At 44.4% G+C, this 20,753-nt stretch overlaps 1 protein-coding gene across 1 annotated transcript in view; it reads right to left on the bottom strand.

Moving 5' to 3' along the window:
* Window positions 1–9,358, bottom strand: part of SEMA3E (semaphorin 3E) — a 553,526-nt gene extending 544,168 nt beyond the window's left edge. The window contains exon 1 of the mRNA XM_069228706.1: window positions 8,948–9,358. Within this exon, the coding sequence (XP_069084807.1) occupies window positions 8,948–9,059 (112 nt within the window). The 5' untranslated portion in view covers window positions 9,060–9,358. The remainder of the gene's footprint in view (window positions 1–8,947) is intronic.
* Between the last annotated feature and the right edge of the window lie 11,395 nt (window positions 9,359–20,753).

Below are 20,753 nucleotides of genomic sequence, written 5' to 3' on the forward strand. Positions count from 1 at the left end.
ACTTTTGGAGTATATGGTTTGTGTTGCCGCTATCCCTATGTGTCCCCATTGCATCCTATTGTAACTATACATTGTTTGCACTGTTTTCTAAGACTATACTGCATATTTCTGGTATTGTGTATATATATCTTGTGTATATTTCCTATCCTCTCACTGAGGGTACACTCTAAGATACTTTGGCATATTGTCATAAAAATAAAGTACTTTTATTTTTAGTATAACTGTGTATTGTGTTTTCTTATGATATTGTGCAAGTGACACTTGTGGTACTGTAGTAGCTTCACACGTCTCCTAGTTCAGTCTAAGCTGCTCTGCTAAACTACCATTATCTATCAGCCTAAGCTGCTAGACACCCTATACACTAATAAGGGATAACTGGGCCTGGTGCAAGGTGCAAGTACCCCTTGGTACTCACTACAAGCCAGTCCAGCCTCCTACAACGGCCTTTTGGAGAACTTTGGCAGGAAAGGAGAGCAGAGAGATGGGACAGTAGTTCTTGAGTTTGCTGGGATCAGTGGAAGGTTTCTTGAGAAGTGGTTGAACTTCAGCATTTTTCCATACTTCATTTAAGGTAGCAATGTTTGTGGATGAGTTGAAGATGGCGGTGAGCTTGCTGCTGATCATTTTGCACCCACGGTTGAAAATGTGGTGGGAACAGAGGTCAGTGGGTGCCCCTGGGTGGATAGAATTCAAGATGGCTGTGGAGTTTTGCGTGATGAGCTGGTCCGAGGTGATGAACAGATGGTCGGAGATACCATTGCGGTTGCTTCTGTGGGAGCGATGAGGCTGAGGGTGTCAGCGGCAGTGGCTTTGAATTCAAAGGTTTTGTAGATGGTGGAGATCTTGTCATGGACCCTGCCAGGGTGTCACAGAGTTCCTGATAAAGTGGGGATGATGTTGTCAGTAGCTGAAGGGTTTAACAATGTTGAAAATTCTTTGCTGTGGTTAGAACTGGCTTTGATGCAGTCAGCCAGGGCTCTTCTCTTCGTCTCTTTCAGTAGTTGGTGGTATTAGTTGAGGGACAATTTAAAGGTGGCTTGGTTAAAGGGCTCCTTGCTGGTGTGCCATTTCGTTTCCAGTCACTTGCAGTTATGTTTCACGGTTGTCAATTCTTCGGTGTACCAAATGGTGTATTTGGTGGGTCTCCTGAGTTTGTTAGGCTTGATGGGAGTGACTGTCAGCAGAATCTGTTATCCAGGCAGAGAAGTACTTGACAGCGTGTTCTAGGTTGGTTGTGGTGTCAGAGCGGAAGGTTTTGAGAGCATTGGTCCACTGGCTCTCTGAAACTTTGTTCCAGCTGTGGTGTGAGCTGCTGGGATGTTTGGAGGCAGTGCTGGGGGATCCTGTGATGGTGAAGTGGATGATGGATTGGTCTGTCCAGGAGAGTTTAATGACATGGTTGTACTTGACTCTGAGTGTTGGCATCGTTGAGGTCACTGAGATGGAAAATTAGGTCTCCAAGGAAGAGGTAGTGCTTGGAGGCGATGGCAAGTGGGGCAATTAATTCAGGGCAAGCACTGCAGAAACTGGGATGTGGTCCTGGAGGTCTGAGGCAACTGTGGTTTTGCCGTCATTTTGAAGTTGGAAATTGAGGAGTTCCATGATTGGGATGGTGTTATCTGTGATGGTGGTGCAGTGGATGGTTTCTTTGTGGATGAAAGCAATTCCACCCCCAAGTTAGTTGATGAAGCCCTGGTCTGTTATCTTATAGCTTTTTGGAGTTGCTAAGTTAATGTTGAGAGCAAATGCGGGTTTGAGACAGGTCTTGTTGAGACAGATGATATCAGAGGTGAGAGAAATGATGGTTTACCAGATGCCTATGGCATGCTTGCAGACTAGTCGTGCGTTGAGCAGGAAGCACTGGAGTTGTTCAAAAGCAGTTGTGGTTGGGGTGGTTGGTGTGGTCAGCGTGCTGGTGGTCACTGTGTGTGCTGGTGCTCCGATGTTGCAGGAGAAGTGACAGTGTCAGCAGGACCTACAGTTGATAGTTGATGATGCAGAGTCTGGGGTCCAGGGCTCAGAGCTCAACAGAGGTGTATCAGCTTGTCGCAGGAGAACCAAGAATCCTGGTGCTGGACGCAGTTCATGCACAGATGGGCTTGACTTTGGTGTGTCGGCGGCAAGCCCGCTGTGCATGTCCGCTGAGCACCCACACTGCGGCCTCCATTAAGAAGGTCCTGGAAGGAGGGAGGGGTGCTGGGAAGCAGTGGGCAGGGTCTGTCATGGCAGTAAGCTGGAGGGAGATGCAGTGGGATAAAAGCAGTGGGAAAAAGCAGTGGGAAAAAGAGGTGGCAAAAAGTGGTGAGAAAGCGTGTGGGCAGAGAAACAACAGAAATAACAAAGGCAGTACAAAACAAAACATGTTGAATAAGATTAAACAAAAATAAGTTAAACAAGGTTGAGCACACTAACACAACGACAAAGTGAAAAATTCAGTAACCAGGGAGGCAGCAAAGCAGCAAAGGGGGAGCTGTAATAAAGGACTTGATCACTGGGTCTCACTGCAGCCTCCATTCAGTAGGTCCTGGGAGGAGGGACGGGTGATGGGAGATGGTGAGCGGGGCCTGTGAGGGCAGTAAGTCAGAGGGCGAAGTGGCAGGATAAAAATCGTTGGAAAAAGTGGTGGAAAAAAGTGTCAGGAAAGTGAGCTGGTGGAGAGACCACAGAAATTAACAAAGGCAGTACAAAACTAAAGAAGTTGAACAGATTGAACAAAGATGAGTTAAATAAGGTTGAGCACAATAAAACAATAACAAAGTGAACAATTCAGTAACCACAGAGGCAATGAAGAAGCAAGGAGGGAGCAGTCACGAAGGGCCTGACACAGCATAGTGCGTTTCTTTTGCCTTTTGTGTGACAAATGACAGATCTTGTCTTCAGTGCAGGGTTTTGGGTAGCACTGTTTTGCAGCCAGTACAGAAAGAATTACTGAAGAAGTGGTATAATCATAAATTATTGATTGCTTTAGGTCTGCGATACAGACTTACACATTTTTAACCACACAACAAGGCAGAACATTCATAATGAGTTCCCATCAGAAAGACCTTGCCAAAACAAACAAACAATTTAAACACAGAACAGAAATAATTAAAACAAAATGTAAATTAAGTAGGCTGTCATTTTCTCAATATGGCTTTTTACAGGACGTTTTGAGACACTGGGGGTGTAAAATGGATTGTAATAAAAACACTCTAAAGTTTTTTGGTGAAGGGAGAAAATAATATGCATTCTATTGCAAGGGAAGCCTCATCTCCAGAAAGCTAACTCAGCAGGCACTGGCTAGCAAATAGATATGGTGAGATATGTTGGGTATTCAACATGACAATGTGTTTTATGTATACTTGAGGGGTAGTACATTGGCAGTTACCACAGGATGTTAGTTTGATGTTGGGGTGGTAGTGTGGTGCTTTGAAGTAGTAATTCCATGGTGGGGGAACGTAGGGCACTGGTGGAAGCTGTTAGTGTGGTGGTGCAGTGTGGTAGCATTGGATAATACTGCAGTGCTGGGAATGAAAGTGTAGTCCTGAGGGCTAAACTTTCTTCCTTGAAGGCCATCGATGGGAGATGGGAGTGCAGTAATGGGTGTGGTAGCATAGTGGTGAAATTTGCAGAAATCCCTAGTGTGGTGGTAGGAGTGAAGGTGCAGGTGTGGTGTAAAGCAGTGCTTGGACAGTTGTAGAAGACTAATGAAAGAGGGTAGCAGTGTAGCCTACTGTTGTAGTGTAGAGCAATGGTAGTGTAGTGTTGTAGTATCAAGACTTGTAGTGTGATAGTAAGGTAGAAGTGCAATGATGTGTGATGGTAGCAAAACCGAACTGGTGGCAGGTAGTTGGGGAGCAGAAATGTGGATCTGACGGGGGCAGCACAGTGGTAAAGAGACAGGGCAGTTCTAGAGGTAGCAGTGGAGTGTTGAAAAATTGGTTATAAAGTAATATGCTGTAGTGGTATTGTGAGATGATAAGATGGGGCACTACCGTGATGTAGGGTTTCAGTGCAGCACTTTGGACTGGTAATGCAATCTGTTCATCAAAGAAAAGGGCACCCCAATAACAAAATGGGACTGGGGAAAACAAGGCCCGTTTGGACTAATATGGGTATTCTATCACACATTACAACTTGATTCATTCATTCAATAGAAGGAAGGAACAAAGGACAATTATAATAAATAAAAGAGGATTTAAGAACCAGAAAGGTGGACTGATAATATGATATAGTACCGGGACTTTGAAGTCCATAGACTACGATACCATTTTTGTACAATTTTGCTGTGACATTTCTGGTTACAATGATTTATCCATTTTGAGTTAATATATGTATCCCTGTATTTATGCCTTTTGCTGTCCCCTCTGTATTATGTTGGGTGCTTGTCACATATTATTATCTTTGGTATGAGTAAAGTAGTATGAGTGAGATTATCGTTTTTTAGGTTACACTTTTTCCAGGGTTAATGCTTGGTTCATTTATCAGTTTGGTGGAATGTTTTTCTTTTTTTTTGGTATAATTAAGACATATGAATATTTATATAATTTAATAAAATCAATATGGAGTGTCTGTAACAGTTGCAATCACATGTTCTATGTTATTTATTTGCTCTGCTTTGGAGACTCTCTTGTTTTGGATATCTGGGATTTCCTTATTTGGTGCCCAGAGAGTCCCAGTCTGGGACATTGTTAGTTTTTGTGACGGGCAATGCAATCTGGCAATAATGTAGGAGTGGTAGTGTGGTGTATCACTTGGGTTGTTTGCACAAGGATTACAATGTATCCCTAGCATGTAGTCAGAACATTAAACAAGAAAGTATAATACAATGCCTTTGCTTAATGCTTCAAATAGGATTTCAACACTATGATTCACCTTCCTTGCTACCCACCCAAGTTATTCTAGTTGCCATGGTCTCAAGATGCTTTTCTCTTTGGTTATAAATCACCTGGCCTTAGACAACTAACACCACTCTTGGTCTGACCAGAGCATATCAACCTAATTATTCAATGTCAAATGTACCACTAACGTGGACTAGTTACTGACTGACCACTAGCAATTCTAAGAATAAATGGTTGCTTCTATGCATCTTGAATTTCGCAAGAAGCTGAAGACCCGGCTCTTCTAGTAAGTGCCCAAGGCCCCTGAGGATGTCCGACACACATGCAAAGCTCTAGGGTACCCTTACATGTAATATGTCATTATAAAAATACATGTAATATTCCATAACATACCATATTTTAACATAACATGCAATGCTTCATTGTTACATGATCTAAAAAACAAGCAAGTGCCTTCAGCCTCACATGTGGCACTACTACGAGGATGGAATACATCCCTGGCTTGCCTGAATCCTTTGTAAATGTCAACTAGCTTAGTGAAATCAAGAGATGATAATTCATTTGCTACAGCATGCCGGTGTCTTTCTGCTGATTTTAAAAAACTGAGGCAGAGTGAGTGGCTGCAGGATTGTCAAAGGAGAAGGCCCAGCTTTAACAATCTTTTTGGGAACCCTCCAATAACCTCCTTATTCACAAATTCCCTCATTAGCAGCCTCCAAAAGTGACCCTGAACTTCCCATAGGTCCTCTCTTACAGATTTTGTATTTGTTCTATAGCATTACTCATACCGATGTGGAGTGTAGGAGCACTTTACATCATACGCTACACAGAGACAATGAATAAGACAAAGAGGACTAAAAGATGTAGACATCACGTCATCCATACTGGTAGGCAGTATATTGTAAGAGTGGTATGCATGGAGAAGTACAAACTCGGAATTAAAACATAACACAGCTGTTGGGGTTGACTTTACTAGTAAAAATGTATTTCTACCCAAACTAACTCTTTTTAGCAACATTAGGGTAAGGAAAGACTTAGGAACAAAACACAGCGCTCTAACCTATACCATGCAGTTTGCATGCAGGTTCTTGATGGCAGTTCATAGGTCACTGTTTTGTAATAGGATTGTAACTGATGAACTGCAAGTAACAAAATGATCTCTATAAGAAAAGCAGTAACCCACTAAGTTACCCACATAAAATACCATTATGTGATCTGCATGGTACACGTTCTTTGCAGGAAGCACTTTAACCCCCTGCCCTACTTTATGGTGACTCAAACTGCCACTTGACAAAACTCAAATCTCTCTCCAGGAGGAATATTGGCTACCAGTGTTAGCTTGATATTTGTATTTTCCGTTGAAAACTGCTGGACACGGAAGGAACTCTGCAGCACAAGGATTTTAAACCTAGAAGTTTTTTTCTAAACGCAGAGCACCGGTCCCGCGCCCTAAAGCCAGTCCTGCACGCTAATAAGGGAGACTGTCCGTCCCATGCTCTCCTTTCTTTTTCTCTCCACCTCCCAGTTACTTTTCAACACGATGCTACCTTTATTTTAACAAAATAGCTCCATCTTGATTGACTATACCTAGCAGCGAGTCACGTTATATACGCAGCAGTACATGGCCTTGTCACAGCGTGTGCGTAAACATTAGCACGGCCTGGAAACAGCATTCAGAGGGCAAGCATGATTAACATCTGGTCCCTGGTGTAAACACAGCCCTCCTCCTGCCTCGTGTAAAGGAGAGGTTCGTGGTATTTTTATAAAACAAGTGTCAGGTGAACGCAAGCACGACTATTACTCATTGCTCGTCAGAAAGAGTGGACGTGCACTTCAAAGTCTCCCGCTGGTATGACATTTTCCAGTGTATGGTGTGAATATGTGCAAGTCAATGTTTAATCGCGGGAAGCCTATCCGTATCGCAGCGTTACTTCCAGAACTAACTTCCAAGGGTGATTTGCCGCCTTTGCTGTGATTTGTGGCAGGATTGTGTGCATATCATTCTCCTCGGGGCATGTCCCAGCACTTCCCATATGTTTTTATCTACAACCAGAAACAATCGTCATCATTATCCACGCACGCTCTCTCCCGGATGAAATTGTAGTAGCTTTTAAATATTAAACATCTTTTCCTTATTTTCCCCGCGGTGTTATCCTGTTTTAAGAGCGTGCTGTGCTTGTCTGAATCGGTGTTAAAGACACAGAGTGGCGAAGTATCCCCCCTGTGATGTGGCAGGTGAATTGTTTGTAACGTGTAACTTCACTATGGGGTAAACACTCTATATGCAAGAGAGGGTGGAGCTTTAAAAACCAGGATTAATCCGAAACAAGACACCCGTCACACAAGAACACAGAGAAAAACTGGAACGTTTCTTAAAAACACAGTAGAAAGAGAGCAACGTATTAAGCAGAGTGTGCCTCTTGGAGGAGGGTCTAAACTGGAACTTTGTAGCGCTGGATTCGAACCTATGCTTTAGTATTGTCGTGAGGCTAAGTCTGGACATCCGCGAGAATTCTGCAGAGCACTGTAGTCTCGCTGTACCTGTTCTTCGTGCATACTTGTTCACCCCCTCTGCACCATGCCCTGGTGGTACGTTCTGACAAAGAGTGATTGATGGCAGCATCTGCCGTGGAGCATTGCTTGAATTATGCACGGCATAATTCAATTAGAGACCACTGGACAGTCCACCAGGATATATGCTCGCGTACACTGCTGACTGACCATCATGACTGAACTTTACGTCTTGTAAAACGCATAATGATGTAAACTGTGTGCATGTGATGGAATGTCCCAATTTACAGACATCTTCCTAGCACTCGTTTGCTCTATTAAGCCCTGAACCTGTAAATAGATAAAGAGCCACTGAGCTATCCTCTCCTAACGGTTGCCTCCTCCTATATCTTTTGGCAACTATACGTTCAAAAATAACCTTTTATTAACATGAGATTATGTATAAATCGTTATTTATTTCCAACGTCGATAGTTACATACAAGCACTTAAAGGAATGGAGGGGTGAGTGAGTGGTTTTATGAGTGAATGAGTGGATGGACGGTTAGATGGATGGATGGATAGATATGGCTGGGTCGTGGAGGAATGTATAGGGGTGGGTCGGTGAATGTAAGTAAAGGAAAATTAAGAGTAAATAGTAAGATAGGTTTGGTGAGATGATAAATATACGCTTAAAGTAGAAAGATTGAGGGAAGCAGATATGTAAGGATTACGGTAGACAACAGAAAGATGGAATGACTACTGGAGAGACGGGTGGGACTGGAGACAGGGCGATAGAAGGTAGTTGCTGTGACATAGGTAATAAAACAGCGACTCAGGAAGGCAGTTTGATTGATGGACACGACAGACAGACTGCAGTGTTGATAGAACATAAGATGCATATTTGTATAGAGCACATTCACCCAAGGGGTCTTCTGGTGATATTGAAAGATACCAGATGTTTGTAGTTATTCAACTCAATGGTATTACTTTATCAGCCTTGGAATGATAAAGTCTGATTGGATCCTCTGGGATTTGATCATATGTCAAAGGTGTAAAAAACACAAATCTCTGCAACGGTTGTATGAGCTTACTGATTTGCCAAATCAAGTAGGTAGGTTGCTACATAAGCAGATATGTAATGAACAATATATTTCAAGCATTTCTAGGGACCTATTCAAAAAGGCATCTTGGAGTACATAATAGTACTTCTGTAATGGTCTTACTCACTATTACACGCCTTGTGAATTAGTCTCAAAGCATGTAAAATGGGAATTACAGAACTATTCAAGGACTACGCAAAAGCAATTAGTAATAAAAATTAAAAGGATTGAGCCTTCTTTGCACTTTTAGTAAGAGAAGGTTTGGCGTACTGGGGAAAGTTCACAAAGGCATTTTGAGTGCATAAAAGAGTGTTACTGTAGGACTATTACCCGTACTCATAAATACTTGTGAGAATCGAGCCCCTAGAATTTTACTTTAGTATAAAATTGTCACATTACTTTGTCGTTATTTACCCATTTTACAAGTCATTTACAAATTCAGCACTTGGAGAAAAAATAAATAACCACAGCAGATCAATTACATTCTGTTCACTCATTTCAGGAACACAAATTTCGAGACTGAACTGGTAACTTACCTTTGTGTGACAACCGCAGCCGGGGTTGTCTTGTGTCGGCTGCAGACAGTCCATTGAAACGTTCCTGAAATACGGCCCACGCCACCAACAGGAGCACCTTTGTGAAGTCCATGGCACCTGAAATGTCTATCGTTTGCTACTAATGCTGTTGCAGTTTTTATTCCCCTGCTGAAGACAAGGACCAAGTAACTTTTGAGTGAGTCCTCGAAAGGTGTTGCAGAAATGTTTGGGTTAATATAGAGCGTTTGCATAACAGACCCGCGCGGTCCAAAAATACCATTGGCAGTGATGCATGTCTATGTCACGCTGAACTGTTTCCTGCCATCATATTTCTGCTATTTATAAAATGAGGCGTCAATCCGAGCGGCCGGTCCCGCGTCCTGTCTTCAGCGCTCCCGTTCCTCTGCCAGTGCCTGTAAAACGCCTGCTCTCCAAGTCAGCCCCGAAGGCGCTGCTTTAAAGCGGCTCCTCCCCTGGTTTCCTACAGCACTTCCAAGCTCTCCAGAACTCAGCCCCTTGCCCTGACTTGCCAGGCGGCCCGTTTTAATTCACCTTTCACCTTTGATAATGACAAGCAAGATATGCTGCTCCTCCTCTGCCCCGGGAGATCTAGCGAGCAGCGCTGCCACCCTGCTGTGCTTGTTGGTAAACTTCAAGAAGGGATGAGGCAAGCGACTTACCGCTTCCAGGAAGCGTTCTTCATCCACGTGCCGCGGGCTGAACCGCTGCCCAATAGCTTCAAGCTTCATCAAAGAGCGGCGTGTGCACAAGCGTGGAGGACCGCTTTGGAGAAAATGCTCCCCTCTGGTGCAAGCCTCAGAGAAGGATTTCGATCGGTTGTTTCAATTAGCTTATCTTTCGGGACGTCTGTTGTGCATATGTATCCCTGTTCGCAAATATGCATTTTATACATTCTGTCACTCCATGATTTCAAGTCAAATGTATGGGTGTGATTGGAACAAAATACTCCGGACTTCCATAAATTGAGGGTCACGGGGTGGCAGAGAACAGAGGGTGGTTACACGAGGGGCGGATCTTGAGCAGAATCTGATAGTCAATTTCTACATTTATTTAAACAACCTGCTGCAAAGAAATTACAAGGACAAATGCGACAATAAATCTGTGCAAGCTTACATGATTGGTCACAAAGAGGATACATTTTAAGGTATTTTAGGGGATCAAGACACCTACTGTAGAGATTTTTGTGAGTCTAGAATTGTTCAGGGGATTATAATAGCAGTAAAATAACTCTGATAGGTTAATGCAGTTCTGGAAGTGTTCTGTGCTTTCCCAGTTGCAGTTTTGATTCATAGTAGCATAGAAGGTTGATGCGTTTGCTGCAAAGCACACTGTGTAACAAGCACAAGACAGATTTGTATTTTATGTAAATAGTTAAGTGGGTTGCTACTTTTGACACTGAGATAATTTTGTTACTTCCAGTTCATAAGTTGAAATCTTTCTAATATAGCACAGTGATCTACTAACTGACATCAGGAAGCTGAATGTGATCCTTAAGTCATGCGTCCATTACTTACGATAATGGCATTACTCCTAGTCCTACTCCCTCGCCTTCCCTTCAACCAATGAGGCTTCCTGCCTCCCCCTAGACCCTCCCTTCCCCTTTTAAACCCCTCCCACCCCCACCACCTCCTGTACAAAAACAAGCCCAAGCAGCAACTCGGGCGGTCCGTATCAGGGGGGGTGGGAGGGAACGGAAAGGAAGGCGAGGGAGTAGGACTAGGAGTAATGCCATTATCGTAAGTAATGGACGCATTACCCCCCATCCCTCCCTCGCCTTCCTTTCAACCAATGAGACATAGCAAGAGAAAACAGGAGACGGACACTGAGTTGCAAGAAGTTTATTACACTCCATAAAGACCATCGAGACCCTACCCCCCATTACATCATAGAGGATAAGACCCGGTGACCCAACACCGACTCCAAACTACCCAAGTCCGCCAGCCTATAATGCCAAACAAATGTTGAAGGAGAGGCCCAAGTGGCGGGCCTGCAAATTTCCACCACTGAAGCCCCCTGAAGCTCAGCCACCGTAGCCGCCATACCCCTGGTAGAACGGCCCTGAATCCCTTGGGGAGGAACCACCTCTTTTAACGAATACGCCAACATAATCAAGGATCGCACCCACCGACTCAATGAAGCCATGGAAGGCTTCTCACCCTTCCGGGCCGGACCGAAACTCACAAAAAGCGAATCACCTTTACAGAAAGGAGCCACCACACGCAGATACTCCAACAATGCCCTGCGCACATCTAAAGAATGTAACCGAACCTCCTCATCCGAGGAAGGATTCGGACAAAATTAAGGAAGGATTACCTCCTGGCGAGCATGAAAAGAAAAATTAACTTTTGGAATAAAAGAAGGAACTGAAACAAGCACCACACGATCCGGAAAAACTTTACAAAAAGGAAAAGAACAGGCCAAGGCCCCCAATTCCCCTAAACGGCGGGCCGAAGTAATGGCCACCAAGAAGAACGTCTTCAAAGAAAGATGGCACAAGTTACAGTCCCCCAGATGTTCAAAAGGGGCAGCAGTTAATGCATCCAAAACCAACGAAAGATCCCAGGAAGGGAAAGAACGTACAGGGCGAGGAAACAAATTAAGAAGCCCCTGAAAACATCTAGGCATCAAATGACCCTCATCCAACAGATTACGCCAAGGACCCCTAAATGCCTGAATAGCCGCCCACTGCACCCGCAGAGAAGCCACCAACAACCCCAATTTGTGCACCATCCTGTAAAAATTGCATCACATCAAAAATAGAAGTGAATGTAGGATCCAATTTATTCCGGAAGCACCAAGAAGAAGAAAACTTTCCACTGTCTACCATACGAAATCAAAGTGGAATGCCACCTTGAAGCCAGTAAAGTAGAACTCAAAGCTACTGGTACCCCCATACCCGTCAAACCCCGTCATTCAACTTCCAGGCTGTTAAGTGTAACCTCCTCAACGACCCCTTCGAGAGGCAAGGAAACTCCAGGGGAGACGGCCAAAGAGGAAGAGGCCACATCCGACCGGATGCCATCAACTGCAGCAACGGAAACCAATTCACCCTCGGCCAATGGGCGCGATCAAGAGAACCCTGGCTCCCAGATGCCGCACTCTCAACAGAAAGGCCCGGATCAGCTGAAATGGCGGGAAAGCGTACAAAAGGCCCGAGGCCAAGGACACGACATCCCGTCCACCTTCCAAGCCTGAGGACAACGAAACCGGGAGCAGAAGCGACTGAGTTTTGCATTCTCTGGGGACGCAAACACATCCAACACCGGAAGACCCCAGAGACGAACAAGATGAAGAAACAGTGACCTCCAGAGGGAGAAAAGTTGCGAGGAAGGAATCACCCTGCTTAGCAGATCCGCCCGAACATTGACCACCCCCGAATGTATGTAGCCCGGAGAGAAGGAACCCATTCCTGAGCCCACACAAAAATCTCTCTTGCCAGACTGAACAAAACCCTCGACCTGGTCCCCCCCTGCCGGTTTACATAAGCCTTGGCTACTAAGTTGTCTGTCCGAATAAGAACCGCAACTCCTTTCAGGGACACCTGGAAATTAATCAGAGCCAACAACACTGCCTTGAACTCGTGCCAGTTCGACGACCGATTGGCCTCCAGCGGGGACCAAAATCCCTGAATCTGTGCCGACCCCATCCAAGCACCCCAACCTGAGAGGCTGGCATCCGTCGTTATCACAACTGGGTTTAGAGGAGACAAAGACACCCCTACCTGAAGATGATTATACCCCAACCACCATCACAACTCCCTGCGAATCAACCCTGACCCCGGAATCCGAGTCAGCAGAGAACCAGGCCCTGGCACCCACCTTGTCAGGAACCAGTTCATCAAGCAAAGAAGATGGAATCGCGCCCAAGGAACCAGAAATATTACGGACGCCAAATTACCCTGCAGACATAACCATAGAAGCGCTCGGGGGGCAGACTGCGACACTACCTCCCTCACCAGGGACTGAAGTACACCCAACCCCTTCTCTGACACCGTCACTAAACCTAAAAGAGTCAGAAACTGAGCCCCTAGCAAAAACAGATCTTCGGAAGGGACCAAATCTGACTTCCCCCAGTTGATCAACAACCCGTGGTTTTGCAGGACCACCAGTACCCGGGCCACATGTCTCCGCAACAGGACCTGTGAGGGTGCATGTATTAGGATATCGTCTAGATAAGGATGAATAAACACCCCTTTTGAATGTAGCAGAGCCACTAGTGGGGCCAGCACCTTTGTGAAAATCCGGGGAGAAGACTTGAGGCCGAAAGGCAGCACACAAAACTGATAATGTTCCAGGCCTACTGCAAACCGTAGGAACCACTGAGAAGCTTTTGCCACTGGCACATGTAGGTATGCATCCTGCAGATCCAGCGATGCCAGAAAATCCCCCTGACTGACCATCGGAAAAATAGTCTGAATTGACAGCATGCGGAAATGCACCGTTTTGATCCAAGCATTCACTCCTTTCAGATTGAGAACAGGCCGAAAACCCCCTGACACCTTCTGAACTAGAAACAATACGGAATAAGTGCCTCGACCCCTTTCTCCGACAGGGACGCGGGAAATGGCCCCCTTGATAAGTAAGTCTCAGACCCCTTTCAACAATGCGCCTCTCCGGGCCCCGACTGCAGGCAGAGGAGTGGGACGCACCCCGGAATCTGGAGGCACCCCATCGAAATCTATGACATATCCATTGGCCACAATGTCCAGCACCCAATGATCGCTGACACTCTCCTGCCAAGCAGAAAGAAAGTGCCTCAGGCGTCCCCCAACCTGCCCTATGCCAGGCCCACAGTGATTGTCAGGACCCCTTCTTGAACCCACCCCGGTTCGAAGGAGCAGCTTTCTTAGGGGAAAAACGGGTCTGAAAACGACGTTTCCTGAAAGAAAAAGATTTTGCATCCATCTTGGGAGAAGAACGGGAATGCTTCTTCCACCCTTTGCCAGAAGCAGAGCCACCTTTATAAGGCAAGGCATGCTTCCTTTCCTTAAACGCCTTGGAAAGCATGGAAGGCAATTGATCACCAAACAAACTACGACCTTCAAAAGGCAGTCTTAGGAGAGCAGACTTCTCCCCAGGATCCGCCTGCCATGACCTTAACCAGAGGGACCTACGGGCCCCAATCAAAGCCCCACATGCCAGAGCCGAAGTACGGACCACATCCGACAACACGTCCGCCAGCAACCTGGCCTGCTGCTCCATAAGAGCCAGAAGTTCGGAGCACTCCGCCCCTCCTGTACAGCAACCGCCAGTTTATCAAAGTCCTGCACCAATGACTGGGCCGCATAAGCAGAATATATACCTGCTCTCGGGGCCAGATTCTCTGCCGCAAAAGCCCTCTTTAGACCAGAATCCACCTTACGGTCCGTGGCATCAATAGGCACACAATCCTCCGGATTGACTGCCGTCTTGCCAATCAGGGTTGCCAAAATGGAATCCAGACGAACAGAGGGAGGTAGCACATCCACCCCTTCTAGTAAATAAAGTTTTTGAAGGAATCGTGGAACTTGAGCTTTATCCACATCCTTCCATTCCCGAAACACCATATCCTTCACAGGTCCCTGAAAAGGCATGGCAAACTTAGAAGGCGTCTTATACTGAGGGAACAAGTGGGAGTCAGATCCCGCAGGCTGAAACACTGGAAAACCTAAATTATATGGTACATGTGACATCACCTTCCACATCTCTTCCCTGGAGACATATTTCCCCCCAGAGGAAGTAGATGGAGCATCCTCCTCCTCATCATCTGAAGAGGACCTTTCCGCAGTAGCAGGAGGACCTGCCACTTTAGACCGACTAGGCCTGGCCCTCCCTGCCTGGAGAGCCCTAGAAACAGCCACCTCTATCATGTCCTGAACCTCCTCTATGGACATAAGTGGGGCAGAAGAACCACCCGGAGCCTGGCGACCCCCAGGTGTAGAAATGTCAGCAGTACCCTCCTCCCCTGAGGAGGAGGAAGAAGAAACAATCCTGAGTCGCTTTGAAGGAACCTTCGGCATGATAGTCTCAAATAGTACTACCACCTCACTGAACCCAAACTTTAAATATACTGGGTACAGGACCTCCTACAAAAAATCATTCAACCAATCAAAAAACACCAATAATCAATGAATTTAGTTAAAAATGCGGGCAGAATGCCCGTCCTACCAGTCCTGACGCCAAAAAATGCACACCGGCACCTCCGCGCGGCTCCGCGGGCCGAGGAACCGGAAATGGACGCCCCAGCCGCAAAGAGCCGACTGACCTCGTCAGCCGACTCTCAGGACGCGTCTCTCAAGCAGCCCCGCCTGCTCGCATAGACGCGACCAGCCAGAGCACACCCTGAGGAGCCCCGCGCCTCGAGGAGTGCAGGAACGACAACCCCCAGGCCCTGCCGTGGAGGAAAAAGCGAAGGTAAGTCTAGCGTGGGCTAGACAGAAAAAACAGGAGGTGGTGGGGGTGGGGGGGATTTAAAAGGGGAAGGGAGGGTCTAGGGGGAGGCAGGAAGCCTCATTGGTTGAAAGGAAGGTGAGGGAGGGACAGGAGATAATGGGTTTACATCCTTATTGTTTTTTTTCAATCTGTTGCTATTCTAAGATTGCCGAGAAGGATACCCTTGGGAAGTAATAACGTCTTCTTAGTACAGACAACCCCAATCACTGTGTTATGTTTAAAGTAATAAAATAAAATTAAAAAAAGTAATTCAATTTCTTTATTGCTTGATTTCTTAAAATCGTTGCATGACAGTGCATAGTACAATATTAAAATAAGCCCTGTATAACCGCCCGTACCTGTCACACACAAATTGGGTTTAAAAAAACATTAGCAAGATGAATACACTAATGTCATCTGTTAAGTCCTGTTTTAAGCATAAAGAATAATAAAAATAAATATGTAAAATAGTCCGGTGCCCCAAAGATTACACTAGAACTGTCATCACTAATTCTAATGGCTGCAAATGGGACAACATTGTCTAAAAAAAAAGCACTACTTTTACAAAAGCAAATTGGGGTGCATCAGCCAATGGTGCATTATAATACAGTTTATAGTGATTACTATCAAAACTCATAAAATAACAGGACTATAAAACTGATATAAATATCCTCGCTCAGCTTCAAGCATGAATTTAAGATTATTTAGAAAAAAGAAAAAGAAAAAATAATAATAATGTAATGCAAAAATAGTTAAAAAAGGCCTGCAAGCCGCAAGTAGTGGTGACTGGGATAAAACTAGCTATACCCATTCTGGCTGCATAAACTGCTATTGCCGTAGAGGCCTGGCCAGGTTGGCCAAGAATCTGGGAACTCACAGGCTCCCACTGTTGCCCACAGGGATTGACCTGTACCCATTTCGCAAATCTCCACTAAACTTTCACCAAGGCACAGCTTAATCTGAAGTCTCTAGTGTCAAAGCAGGACAAAACTGCCTCCCTACAGGACTTTATACCTCCAGCATTCCACCTTCTTCATAGGAGCAGGCGCCAATCCTGTAGAAGAGTCGGGCATATGCACAATACATGGATAATGTCCTCTGGTCCAAGGAGGCATAGCCTGCAACTCCCTCATTCTTCGCATCGCTTCCAAACCGGCAAGTGACATGTGATAGGTAGTAACTCCAGTCTGTATCTCATTAGTTGAGACTTAATTTTTTTCTTGAAAGGTTCACTGAGATAACTCTGGGGTTTCAGCAGCTTGTAAGTTGAGAGTGTCAGCCAGCTATGTTTGCGTCATGCTAAGATGGTCTTATATTCAAGCAGGGAAAGCCATTTACTGTTATACTTTTGAACTCCAGGTGGCTAATTGGTAAATCCCAAGCAGACTGTAGATTAGAGGAGTTCAAAGAATGCTGCTGGTAAGATTGTGCTTGGGAGCTGAGTGTGGGGTTCATTTCAATCTTGATGATGTGGGCCAGACATTCTTCTTTTACAGGTCCTAATTTGTGACATTGCAGTGAAAAAGCCCCCATCCATGCCAAAGCTTGCTTAATGATCCCAAATTTGAGTCTGATCCGAGCAGGCGACGCATACTAGGGAAGCTGAAAAATCACTCTGTAGATATCAAATAGCATTTTATCCAATAATTCACTATCTTTCCCTTTAAGACCCTTACTCCCATAAGCCAGTGTAGGCACAACCTTTGCCTGAGCCACCTGCAGGATAGGGGACAGGTTAGGGTCTTTAAGCCTTGTGGCAAGAGATCTGAGACCTGCACACAGAGCATTTCCTTTCCTTCTGATTTCTTCCAAGTGGTCTGTGTAGTTTCTATTCACGTTAAAGTGTACACCCAAGTATTTAAACCTGGTAGTGGACTCACGCCTCTCTGTTTCTAGGAACCAAGTTTGCCATTCCAAGTGATTGCCTTTGAAAACCAAGATCTTTGTTTTGGTTTTATTGATTTCCAGGCCATTCTTAATTGAGTAAGCCGATGTTGCTTCAAGAAGACTTCACAGACCAACCTTCGTGTGGCTTATTAGCACCAAGTCGTCAGCATAAAACAGATATGAGAGCTGGAAACTCCCCAGCTTGGGTGGATGAGAAATTATTGCATTCAGAGCCAGAGTTAGATCCAATTAGCACAGTTTAAATAGGTCTGGGGCGATGACACAGCCTTGCTTAAGGCACTGCGTAGTTGCAATTGATCTAGATAATTGAGAGCCGTCACCATTTTCAACTCGGACCGAAGTGTCCTCGTGCAAGAGCTTCGAGGCCCTAAGAAGCCTATCCAGGATATTCAAATTGGCTAGTTTTATCCAGAGCTTCCCTCTGCCAACATTATTAAATGCTGATTTGAAATTAATGAACCAGAGATAAATTCGGTGACTGTTTGTCCTTGCTTGGTCAGATAATAGGGAGGGAGCCATGAGATTAACTGAGATTCTGGATCTCTTCACGAATCCTGTCTGGTTTAATGGGATGATGTTGTTCACCTTGGCCCATGCCTGTAAGTCCTCCAGTAGCACTCTTGCAAAATACCTCACATCATTATCTATGAGGGCTACCAAGCAGTAATACCCTGGGCTCCCTTATCACCACCCTTATAGACTGGAGCTAGAATCGAGCCAATCCATGAAGGCGGAGAAGGATTCAAATGAAGAATGGTGGTAACCAACAGGTGCCAGATAACTGGACCAGAATGTTGCATCCTCTTTGTAGATGGCTGGTGGGATGGCACCTGGACCTGGAACACCACCCTTACACCCTTAGGCTATCTGTTTCTGAACCTGACTAGGAGAAATTGCACCTAGTGTCACCACTTGATTTTCCCAGGCACAAGGCTACAGCAGCAGTGACTCTACGCAGGCAATTGATTGTCTGCCAAAAGTTTGCAGAGTTGTTTGACTTACTGTCTTTCAGTAATTTAGCCCAGGGTGTGTTTCAACTTGTTGCTTGGTAGATCTTTGTTACATTTAATATCCAGACTTTGTGTTTCTCCTGACCATTCACTCTTAATATAGAATGTATGCAGGTATGAACGAAAGGTGATTCTTCTACCTTGTAACCCTCACTGTCTTGTGCAACATTTCTAGTACATTGATTAATACACTTGTTTAATTTATTGGGTCTGTGTGTAATGTACACTAGGATGAATAGTGGCATAAAACAAATAAAAAGAAAATAGAAATTACTCAAACACACGGATACATCTTGCCTTCTTACAGTGTATGACCATATCTTACATAGGGGTTGAACAAAGTGAAAAACCTACCTCCAAGTCATAGGTTCTCTAAAGTACTTGTGAAGTAATACGCTGTATGTATCAAACACCAGAAGGCCATATCATTGAACCAATCAGATAACCACACCTGCCCTTTGTCCCATATTTATAGCACCAGCAAAGTCCTACTATGTGCACCCAGCCACGACAGCTGCTGCTCCCAAGGTGCAACCCCAAGGTCAAGTCCAATTTAGTCTTTGTAAGCGGCAGTGCACCAAAAAATTACAATCCATCCGAACAAAGGTCCAATCTGGATGACATGTATCCCAAATCAATCTTTATTTCCTTTGATGACATAAAACGAGACCGCTAACGCATTTTGTTCACCTCCTGTGAACTTCATCAGGGCTGTAACGAAAACATATAGAATATACCATATAAAAACACATACAAGCATATAAACAAAATGTATAAATATAATAAGATATATAGCATGCATGATAAAAGCACAAACATTGCCATATAAAAATCTAATAAAGACAAGAAGGGAACAATCAACATACTCCATTATCTATCCAGCCAAATTCTACAAACGTTATCCCTCACCTAAGACACCACTTCCTAGACTGCAAGGACAAAGACATTTACCGAATAAAAAAAGAAAAGTTACAAAAAGTAGGAAAAATTATAACCATGGTGCAATGGGCAACTTATAGTTGGATTCTTAACTCCCCTAGATGTTAAAAAGGCTTTACATCACTTTAAAAAAAAATATTATTTCATTGATTACATCTCCCACTGGTACTGTGGCAACTCATGTGGCAATGCCAATGACAAAAGTGTGGTTTTAATGTAGTGTTCTTAGTATTGGAATTATCCTGTTTGGTGAGACAGACAAGGATAGAACATGCCACCAATGATATCAAAGATTGTCTCAACTCCATCTTCGTTAATTGCAGAATATCCCCTATGAGGTAGGGTGGATTAATGGTTGAGACATATTGAAGCTGATATAAATTCTCTCACCATGCTCATTTCTTAATTTTATCAACACCTCCATATGTAAAACATTGCATTTCAAAGCTAACAAATATGTGCTACATACCACTCAAAACTTCAGTATCAAATAATCTGGAAAGGTTTATTGGTTGATGTCAAATCAATCGCCAACTCCATTCCAATTGTATGCATGTGTTCAGTCCACAGAATAATAGACGGTCCACTTATTCACAATAAGTCAAGGTTATCACACCAATAAGAATAGCACCTAAAAATAAATCATACACAACACTTATTCTATACGAAAGAGAGGAGACCTCAGCAAATCCACACACCAATTCAAACTCCTTTAAATACAGTCCCAAATAACCCACAAGCACATAGGTGAGACCTACAAATCTAGCAACATACATCAATAATCAATCCTGGATGACATGTCGTGCTAAGCCCACTAATTAGCAAAGGCACTAATGTTGGAATTTATACCAACCAGATCTACTCATGATCTGTAAAGTGTCCCATGCCAGATCATTTAAAAAAGCTGTCTTGACCATTGAGATTAATATGCAACTGCTGACATTTCCACAGCGGTTTTATGAGGGCCCCCCCCTATTTAACCAGGGACCAGAGCCATCCATGCAGGTTAGCCCCACACCATCATAAGATATGATAGAAATTAGAAACGTGCCCAAATATCAAGGAAATTCCAAATCCAGCACTACCCATTCAAAAATTACCAACTCAATTCCAAATACATTCAACATATACCCTAAGTGTCAGCCGCCCCAATATATAAACAAGCATTTGCAATGGAATGGGTATCGTGTTTGCTCTAATTAAAGCTATTAGCGTTGTAAATTCCTAACTGGACTTTTCTTGCTTCATAAATTGAAATGAAAAGGTAAAACAGTTGAGACAAGCAAGCCAATTCAAAGCACTACAGCCACCATGAGAAGGAGAGACAAAAATGGAAAAAGAAGTTCACTCACAGGCAAACGTATCACGAGATGTGCGATACGTTTGCCTGGGAGTGAACAGGCCATGCTATGTAACAGAGCCGATGGCCAAGGCAGTAACAAAACTGCCCCAAGGAGGGACAAACCTAAAGCATTTACCAATGATAACAAAGGACTTTTGAAAGGCAAGCCCCTGAAC

Source organism: Pleurodeles waltl, chromosome 4_1 (assembly GCF_031143425.1).
Source record: "Pleurodeles waltl isolate 20211129_DDA chromosome 4_1, aPleWal1.hap1.20221129, whole genome shotgun sequence".
In the NCBI taxonomy this organism is placed as follows: Eukaryota; Metazoa; Chordata; class Amphibia; order Caudata; family Salamandridae; genus Pleurodeles; species Pleurodeles waltl.